This window comes from Entelurus aequoreus, linkage group LG06, assembly GCF_033978785.1.
Source record: "Entelurus aequoreus isolate RoL-2023_Sb linkage group LG06, RoL_Eaeq_v1.1, whole genome shotgun sequence".
NCBI classification, from domain to species: domain Eukaryota; kingdom Metazoa; phylum Chordata; class Actinopteri; order Syngnathiformes; family Syngnathidae; genus Entelurus; species Entelurus aequoreus.
This window is the reverse complement of record NC_084736.1, coordinates 47,329,786-47,340,587: the sequence shown is the minus strand read 5'-3', so window position 1 is coordinate 47,340,587 and position 10,802 is coordinate 47,329,786. Positions and strand designations below refer to the sequence as shown.

Genomic DNA, 10,802 nt, shown 5'->3' with positions numbered 1-10,802 from the left:
TTAGCCGTTTAATGACTGCTTCATTGATCACTCATTTTAAATTTTAACATAACACCTGTTGTTTGCTCACTTGCCCCACTTTTTAGACACTTTTATGTCTAGCTGCATTCTACCAGGTCACTGATGTGAGTGACAGGAAGAAAAGCTGACTTGCTTTGGGAGTTTTTAGTTCCACCTGCAGGTAGGCACGTATAAACTAAAGACCCAAATATTAGACACCCTTTTTCAGACCTTCCTAGCACGAAATAATGCCATCAAACCAACACAAAAATGTATACAACTTTTTTTTTTTTTTTCATTGGCCTTCTAGTGAACGTTGTTAAAATAATTGTAATTAGGTCCATTAGTATGTGAAATAGTGAACACCTGAATGCCAATTTTTGTTGTGTTTTTTTTCTGGTTCAAAACATTTACATAAAGTTTTTCGACAGCGGCACCATGAACGGCTTCAGGGAGTACTGTTTCAGCCCATGGCCTATATTTAACTCCACAAGGGATTTTCCTCTTAAGGTTACACAACATTGACTTTAGCTGTAATTCATTAGTACAGATTGATGTCCACATCATGTACATTTGCAGTAACATTTTGTAAGTATGTAGTTCATGCATTGAAATCCAAACACCTGACTCAAGACCCAGTGAGACCCAACACCTCTTTCCCGCTCTCCCCTCTTTTCATTCCCTACTTTGTCTATTTATGTCCCTGAGCTTAGTCAGATGGACCCCTCCCAACTTCAAATGACACAAACGCAACAGACTAATGCTCCTGGACTCAATAGTGTCCGAAAACATCAAGAAGAACCCCCTCAAAAAGAGAGGAACGCAACACAGGAAAGGAACAATGGAGGAATGTGAGGACTCTGATATGACCAAGCTGACAGAGTTTCCGTGTGAGGCTCTAGATGTCACCAGCCAGAACGATAAGGACGAACTGGAGGAGCTGCAAAACAGGTGCTTGACACACTAGTCTGGACTTTGTTAGAATTCTGCCAAGTGCGCCATGCAGGAAGGAGATTTAATGGAATTGTTTTTGCACATCTTTCTCGTGTTAAATCCAGCTTCTAAGTGGCTGTGGAGCGTGATCCAAGTTGGCACTGACACCTAAGATGTGATCAAATATCCAGCTGCAAGGAGTTTAGAGACTGTGGGCAGACAAATTCTGCCAATACATTCTCTCATTTATCATGCTTCATGTTGGGTAGTGCGCATATACTCCCCATCTTACATAGTTTAAGAAATTGATATGGTGTGTTTTGGAAGTCTCCTGTTACATGCATGATGCCTTGGATCGACTCATCAGACATTTTATCTTTATTTTTTCATCACATCACTCCTCTCGGTCCAAGAGTTCGGCTACAAGGAACACTTTCGGTCAATGTGGTTTAATCAGCTTTTGATTGCACCTTTTTTAAGTGTGTTCCTCTTCCTTCGGGGCGTGTCGCAACCCCTTCCTTCTAAAGCTTCCTCCTTTCCTTTCCAGTCTACGTGAGCTTGTTCAGGACCAGTCTGTGAAACCCAAACTCCAGTGCCTGATGGTGGATCCGTCATTTTCCATGGTAACTGTCCAAAGCGAGGACAGTGGTATTGTTTGGGAGACAGCCTCTAGTCGCTGCTCCACCCCCTGGGCTTCTGAGACCAGCTCCATCTCTGAAGCCTGCAGCATGGAAGGGTCCGGGGCCGCCGGAAAGATCACCATTATCTTTGATGAGGACAAAGTAATCCGTAGGAGAACTAGGTCCGGAGGCAGGAGTAGCAGATTGAGGGAAATGTTGAGCAGATCTAGCGGTTCCAGGGCGACATCTGCTCTGGGGGTTGAGAGACCTGAAATGGTAGAGGTGTCGCTTCCTAATGTCAAGGAGCAGGAGAACGAAACTGAACCAGATTTGGAAGATATCAAAAGCAAAGATCAGCAGCTGTTTAGTTTGATTTCAGAGGGTTATGAGATACTTAACATCAGGGTTCCGTCCAAACTTCCTACGGTGGATGAAGAGGAAAACACCGAACTACAGGACAACTTGTCTTATCTGGACCAGACTCCTAAGATCAGATCGCGAAACCACCTTAATGAGACTACACAGGACGATGTTCCCCCACAGGAGGAGGAAACACCAGAATGCAACGAGGTATTTATTGACTAGTCCGTAACATTTTACTGTGTTTTTCATATCCACTAAAACAACTATTTTGTTCATTCATCTGTGGGTTCATTTGTTTACTTATCATTCCGCAGCCTTTTGAGTCATCATTGGACCCTGGACTGAGAAACACATGCACTCCTAAAGATGGCTCCAACGATATCGACTATTTTGAGAAGTTCACCCTAATAGATGAAGTGGTTCCTGGACAAAAAGCTCCAGACCATCAAGAGGAAGTGGAAGAACCGGTTAAGGAAGCCGAGGCCTTGCCTGCGAAGACAGTCAAAGACAGACCATCAGAATCAGAAGAATCGTTTGTCTTTGTGACAGATGTGGACATAGTCGGGGAACACCTGGATGAAGTCTTCTATGGAGAAGGCGCTCCTGCTGATGCAATGCAGCGGAGAGCAGACGAGGAGGTAAACGACAGAGATGAAAGGAGAGCAAGACGAGAGAGCCAAAGATCGACGAAAGAGAGCGGATCAATATTATTCGAGACTGAAGAAACCACCCTCACTCCTATTTTTATCTCCCCTGGACCCCCTAAAATCATTGACCCCATCCTGCTGGAAGAACCCACCGCCATGTCCTTCATGTACTCGGACCTTTATGCGGATTATATAGGCGAGAGACTCAAGAGCGACGAAGAATACTCAGAAGTGGAGAGTGTGACATCTGAGAAATCCTTCAGAAAAGGTTTGTCAGATTTGGAGGAAACAGAAGGATACCTGGAAAAGTTCATTTTGAAAGATGAAACCCCCACAGTAGAGGTGCCAGTAGACTCTGTAGAGGACAAGAGGGAAGGGAGGATGATATGGCCACAGAGTACGTTTGAAATGACAGGATGTCTAACGAGAGCCGAGGAAGAAGATGAGGGGAAGAGAGACGACACAAAGCAAGATATCAACACAGAAGATTATACAGAAGCAGGAAAAACTGAAGAACTGGTTACAAAAATGGCAAAGGAAGGGGTGCAACACTGTGAAGGTAGTAAAGAGCAGGCTGTTCCAATAAAATCAGTTCATGAGAATAGGCCAAAGAATGAAGGGATGCAGGCTCAGAAAAAACTGACTAAAAAGTCACTTACAACAATCCAACCACTGGATGTTAAAATAGAAAAAGAGGAGCACCAGAGAGATGATCGAGGCAATGATCGTGTGATTCAATCTGAAAAACTATCCCAAGCTCAAGTACAGGAACAGGGAGGCGAGGTACCACCAACCCGTGCTGAGAACCCTCAGCAAGACACACAAGACGAAGTCTTTGAAAACACAGAAACTGAGAGGAAGATGGTGGCAGTTGTGGAGAAGGAAGCCCAAGAGGTGACTGTCGCAGAATTGGGTATTGTGAGACAGGAGATGTTGAACTCTAATGAACCATCAGTTGAGACAAGGTGGAAGACAAAAGAGCTTGATCCTAAACAAGCTGCATCAGTGGAGGCCTTAGCTGGCAGTGAGCCTATGGTGCATGCAGTCATGACGGTAACTGAGAAGACTGCTGATCAAGATGTGACTCAAACTAGAGTCCAGATTGATCTTCAGGAGGAGGTCCCTGAAGGAGAAACAAGAGCGGAGGTTCTGCCACAAGACGTTATTGAAGTCGATGTGGAAGTAAAAGAAGAAGAGACAAATTCAGCTCAGCTTGAATGTGAGCAACAGACAACTGCAGAAGATGAGGTAGCCATTCAGGAGACAAACAACGACTTGATCGTCTTCGTTCCCAAAGGCGAAGCTGTTGAGATGGACATAGAGATGAGTCCCTGCTCAGAGACGGTTCCAAAAAGCAATACAGTGACTCCTCCTGATCTGGACTTGGAATTTGAACATCTCACTGCACATGGCAATAACACCAGAGAAACATTGGCAGAGTCTCAACTTGAGGAAGAACCAATTGGACAGATTGATGAGTTAAAGAGGAGGTCCTCACCTTCACCTCCTGAGAATAAGGCTGAGATAGACAAGCTGAGAACAGAGGAGGACAAAAATGAGGGTGTTGTTTCACCTTTGAGGAGTTTTACCCCACAGACAGATTTATTTGAGCTGTACAAGGAGGATGTGCAACCAGATGCCGCAGATGTAGACGAAAAGGCTGAGCTTACCCCAGGAAGAGATGATATAAAAAAAGGTCTGGAGATTGGTACTTTAAGGGAGGACATGCCACAAAAGACATCTCAAGATGAATCACCGGAAGAAGAAGATGAGTATGAAATGGTAATGGAACAGGACACCAAGGACACAGCAGAACCTCAAGTACTTGGAGATACACAGAAGCGAGCTCAAGCCGAGTCTGACGAGGTGGTGAACGACAACAGGCTCTCGGATGTGTTTGCAGATGAAGAGCTCGTTGAGGCTGATTATGACATCATTGATGCCGAGGAGCAGCATCAGGCTCAACTGGCTGCTGAGCTCCAGGGGATGGACTGGTTCTGTCAAACGTGTCAGTGTTTGCTGTCAAAGGACGACCGTGAGTCTGGGGACCATCGTGACCACGAGGTCACTGATGTGGACAAATCTTACGAGGAGATCAAGGTAACGTATCATGACAATGTGAATAATGTTCAAATCAAACATATGTCAGGATTCTCATAATTCATTTTTGGACAAAATACGCTACAGGAACTAACACTTTTCCGGTAAAACGGACTAAATTTAATGTATAGCGAATGGCATTGTATCCATAAATCATTACTTTATGCACTGGCCATACCAAAACAGAAAAGGGCTTTACTTCCCCAAACCAAACGACAAAGTTGGACATCTACAGTTGTCTAAAATGTCTTGGTAAGATGAACAATTAGGATTGGGGTTGCGCTAAGAAGTGTAGTTGGAATGATTAATTAACTGATAAATCGTTTTCCCTAATCAAATTTTAATCACAATCACAATTTTGACTGCCATCATTAAATGAGGGTGATCGTTGGCGATATCAACATTTAAAAGGCAGGCTCCCCTGCATATCAAATCAAGCACTTTCACAGCCTGCGGCGGCTGGTATGCAACAGTGGCTCATCTTAAACCCCGGTGAAGCGGCCCACACCAAAGGACATTGTGTATGCGCACAGAGCTCCGTGGTCTGTTATTAGATGGCGACAGGTGTGGACGTCTGCACAACACGCTGCTCTGCTTGTCTCCTTAGAGTCGCATTAGCAGGAATAACAGCTAGCCATCGTGCTAAATACTGTAAGAGTCTGGAGACCCTTTTTCGTCCAGGTTCAAGCAAGACATGCTCCCCATTAGAATTCATGCACCTGCGCATGCATATGAATAGAAGGAATGCGGAAATGTAATTAAAATAGAAAGTGAGTACAGTCGTTAATAACGCTGTATTTTTGTATTTTGTCATTTAATATATACAGTATCTTTCACACTACAAACGATCAAATGTATGATTAGGTCACGCGGACGTGTCTTAATTGACAAACGTGGCTGTTCTTTTTATGGCCCCAGAAAAAAACTAAACATCAAAAATGTGATGAAATGAGAAAGAGCTAAAATGTTAATACTAATATTGAAAAACATAAAGATGTGTCTTTAAATATTTTTTTGCCTGTTTAATAGACTATTTGATCATCTTTGGGCACCTCACGATTTGATTTGATTTCGATTCTTGGGCTGACGATTTGATTCAGAATCGATTTTCAATTCAACACGATTCTGGCAATATATTATTTGGTATATAAATGATAATAAAACCTTTTCAACACAGGTTACAAAAGCTCTTCTTGGCTGCTGATGTGCGACTTATACGCGCAGTGTTGGCCTAAAAAACGTCTTTAATAACAATGTTATTTACAAAAATCACAGAATGTTAATCGTACTTATTAACAAAATACAGCGACTCCAACCCAATCCTTGCTTTTAAATGCTTCCGATAGAAATTTACAAAGCAATTGAGAAGACATACAAATAAAATACTTACCGTATTTTTCGGAGTATAAGTCGCTCCGGAGTATAAGTCGCACTGGCCGAAAATGCATAATAAAGAAGGAAAAAAACATATATAAGTCGCATTTTTGGGGGAAATGTATTTGATAAAACCCAACACCAAGAATAGAAGTGTGAACAGGCTGAATAAGTGTACGTTATATGACGCATAAATAACCAACTGAGAACGTGCCTGGTATGTTAACGTAACATATTATGGTAAGAGTCATTCAAATAACTATAACATATAGAACATGCTATACATTTACCAAACAATCTGTCACTCCTAATCGCTAAATCCCATGAAATCTTATTCGTCTAGTCTCTTACGTGAATGAGCTAAATAATATTATTTGATATTTTACGGTAATGTGTTAATAATTTCACACATAAGTCGCTCCTGAGTATAAGTCGCACCCCCGGCCAAACTATGAAAAAAACTGCGACTTTTTGTCCGAAAAATACGGTATTTATTACAATACTAAAAAAAGGAAAAACAAAAATGGATAAAAGCAACAGTATCAATAATAGTGGTTTCATGCTATTAATCCAAAAGAGTATTCTTAAAAAGAAAAAAAAAATTGAAAAATAAAAAAGATATACATATTTTTATTTTATTCTCGGAAATTATGAATCATTTTAGACTTGGAATGAATAAAAATCGCAATTTGGATATGAAACGATTTTTTGGAGTACACCAAATAGTGATTTACACAGATGCCTATAGAGGGCGCCAACTTTCTAATGTATTTTACACAGTATATCCCGCCCACTTCCGGCTTTTCGGATGTGACTGTGTACGTACGTACGTAACACACAGCTTAGGGTGTTGGTAGCTAATGATAGCACCTTGCATAATTAGTGTTAGCTGTCATTGAATGTATATCATAACAACAAAGTGACTGCAAATTGTTGCTTCTTTTGGACTGCTTTTTTACGTGTGCAGGCACTTTCTGCGTGTACGTGTGAACTGTTAAATTTATTCGGGCCAGTTAAAATAATCTTTACTACACAAACTTAGTAATTGTGAAAAATACAGATTGTTTTAACACAAATGTGTTCTGTTAAACCACTTATGGTAACACAAGCTAGCCAATGGTGTTTTTGTTATATTTTTTTGCCTTAAATTATGTAACTGATCAAGTTAAAAACAGCCCCTTTAAATAAGTTTGCGAGTCTATGATACACAACACTATTATGTTATGCTATACTATATTATGATACACTATGCTCCCTAATTCAATGTTACAGTATGCTATAATGTGCTTACACTACTTCACCTTATTATAATAATAATAATAATAATAATAATAATGGATTAGATTTATATAGCGCTTTTCTAGACACTCAAAGCGCTTCACAGAGAAGTGAGAACCCATCATTCACTCACACCTGGTGGTGGTAAGCTACTTTCGTAGCCACAGCTGCCCTGGGGTAGACTGACGGAAGCGTGGCTGCCAATTTGCGCCTATGGCCCCTCCGACCACCACCTATCATTCATCATTCATTCACCAGTGTGAGCGGCACCGGGGGCAAGGGTGAAGTGTCCTGCCCAAAGACACAACAGCAGCGATTTGGATGGTAAGAGGCGGGGAGCGAACCTGCAACCTTCAGGTTTCTGGCACGGCCGCTCTACCCACTACGCCATGCCACCCCACTCGTGTACACTCATGACCATCTCTCCTGTTTGTACAATCCAATATGATCACTTTTCTTTGTGTACAAAATGTCAGGCTTGTTACTGACAGTCTGGTTATCTTTGGGTTTTCCTCTGTGTTTGGGTTTGTTTCCTGTCAGTGCTCTTATTTTGGTTCCATTTCCTGCATGTCTCCCTGAGCGCTCGTTTCCCTCACCTGTGCTTGATTGGCAGCCGGGCACACCTGGTTGCAGTTGCCAATCAGGCTACTATTTATACCTGCCTCGCCCTCCAGTCAGGGTTCGATGATTCTGTCAGGGACTGCTGGTGACGAATCCCAAGATGCAGAGATGGCAGGCGTAGCGCAGGAAAACATGACTTTAATGTAACAAAAACCCAATAGTGCAACTGGTAAGTGCACATGCAGGGAAAACGGGAAAACAGGAACCAGGAAACAACCAACAGGAACCAGGATAACAGGAGACAGGAAACAGGGTACAGGATACAATCATCAAGCCCTGACTGGAGGGCGAGGCAGGCATGAATAGTAGCCTGATTGGCAACTGCAACCAGGTAACAGGTGAGGGAAACGAGCGCTCAGAGAGACATTCAGGAAATGGAACCAAAATAAGAGCGCTGATAGGGAATAAACACAAACACAGAGGAAAACCCAAACATAACCAAACTGTCAGTAACAAGCCTGACACAAAAATGTGTATTCATTTAACTATAGGTTTACTTTTGTTGTAGTTTGTAGTGGTGAGGAGCTTTAATGGTTCTTGTTCTTATATTTGGCCCCTTATTTACTGTTAAATACAGTTTCTAAAAATACCAAAGTGTGCAATAACTGTGGTATTATGACATTGGATATTACTTGAGAGACCCTTTTCAGCCTCATGTTTCCCACCCAGAACCTGAAATGACCAAATTGCAGTGGCGGGCTGTGCGTTTCCCACCTAGGCCTTCATTGATGTCCGACTTCAATGATAACCTCTCAAAATACCACATGACCATTGCTGGAGAAGTACTATAAAGCCACACTACTCCGTATTGAAACACATCAACAGTGTACAAAAGTGGTTATTTTCTGGCACATTTAAAAATCAATAAACCCGCATCAGCAATTAAAACATATCTAATGTGGTACTGTCAAAATTAAAATTGCAAAAAACATATTAAACGTGAAAAAATAATGAAATCAAATATTTGAACTCACAATTTGTAGAACCCATTCGACGCCGTATAAGCCAGTGGTGCCACTCGTAGTCGGTTGATTTAAGTGGAAGTGGCGGCCATTTCCCCATTTCATTGCCAGGACAGCTGGCGGTGGTTGGCCGACATCGTCTCACAATATGTAGTTTCTCTTTAAATATCCTTCTTGAAAATCGCCTTGCAAATATATACAGGTATATCTGCCACCTAATGAACGTTTTGTTATCCTTCGTTGTGGGTTACAAAAGTGAGTATCTGTGATTTCTCTGCTAGCCCGGTATGGCTACGGCGCAACACTTTCTGCTTTTAGTAAATTGCAACTTGTGATTGGATACTCACTTTGGAATGACAAGTGAGTATCCAATCATAGTCTCGTTAACATCAGGCTACCTAGATAGGCTACTATCAACAACTTGGGATCTGATTGGCTGTTGCAATTGTCTATCAACTGTATGTGTTCTCAAATTCATCCGCTAACGGTCTAAACGCTCTGCTGATCTGCATAGCACCGCCGCGGCTCAAACCAGTGAGTATCCAATCACAGGACGTGTAAATGTCACGTTCAATGTAAGGCCATCTAGAAGGCCTTACTGACAACAACTAGTGATCTGATTGGCTATCGCAATTATCTATCTATCAACTGTATGTACCCGTTCACTTACAGTGCACAGACGCCCGCATTGTTGATTCTGAAGGACTCAGGCAGATTTGGTACAGCATGGCAACATAAGCTAGCTGAATTCTGATTGGATAAAAACTACATAAACTAAAAACAACAGCACTGGAACGAGCATAATATGACATGAAGAGAATATGAATACTTTTAGATATTTAGGGAAAGTACATTAATAATTACTTTTATCTTTAATTATGATCATGATTTCTGGTTACGTTAGGCCAGCAGAGAAGTCCTTGTTGGCCCTGATGGCACACCACTGCCAAAGTGCATACCGTAACAAAATTTACGGCAAACACAGTTAATAATTGGTGAAAAAACAATAAATTAGCATTTCACTCAATCTGTGACTGTTTTTGTTGATCGCTGTAAAGTTCCTCAGTGACGAAATCAAGCGAGGACCGATGTGATCCGTTCACACGCGCTAAGCCAATACCACAGGGCCAACAATGTGTTGTTTTCAATCATTAATGCACGTTAACCCGGAACAGTTTGTCCACCCAGGCTATTTTTAGGCCAAATAAATGCACATCCAACATCAACTTATTATTCCTGTTGCACACTTGATGATCCTGTTGCCTGACTGCCATGTTGGGTTGTGCGTATCATTAAAGTATCAAAATGTCTGGGAACAGGAGCGGCTGAGTGATTGGATCTCAGAGCTGCAAGGGAGGTCTGAGAACATCGAGGACCTGGTGTCTGAGCTGGAACTGTCTTACAACTGTGTGGAGGTTTGCTTTTGTTTCTTTTTGGCATATTTTTTAGTTGACAGTATTCATCATCTTGCATTACGGACAAAATTAGATTACACGTTATATAAGGATGAGTCACCTCATTCAGTATGGGTGAACAATCTTCATGCCAACAACTGTTCGACACTGAAATATTACTATAAAATGAGCTGAATTGTAATAAAACAAACAAAAAAAACAATGCAATTTGGACAAATGCAGGCCACAACATTAGGTACATGTTTGATGCAATGTGCTCTGCACAAGATCCAGTGTTTCTAATATTTTTCCTCTTTAATGTACGTATCTCATGAACAAGAGTAAGTAGTAGTAAAAAAAATTGTTAATTAGGGTTGTCATCATATCAGCATTTCCATAGTCGATACCTATGAATTTCCACGATATTCGATACTTGTTTGATACCACCCTACTGTAAAAAATTAGAATAACATGCAAATGTTTGTTCATTCCAGCAATTAGATTTACAAG

General features: G+C 41.5%; 1 protein-coding gene across 1 annotated transcript in view; it reads left to right on the top strand.

Moving 5' to 3' along the window:
• The first annotated feature begins 791 nt into the window (after nt 1-791).
• Nucleotides 792-10,802, top strand: part of cmya5 (cardiomyopathy associated 5) — a 30,048-nt gene continuing 20,037 nt past the window's right edge. The window contains exons 1-4 of the mRNA XM_062050865.1: nt 792-951; nt 1,481-2,123; nt 2,231-4,663; nt 10,218-10,313. Coding sequence (XP_061906849.1) covers nt 842-951; nt 1,481-2,123; nt 2,231-4,663; nt 10,218-10,313 — 3,282 coding nt within the window. The 5' untranslated portion in view covers nt 792-841. The remainder of the gene's footprint in view (nt 952-1,480; nt 2,124-2,230; nt 4,664-10,217; nt 10,314-10,802) is intronic.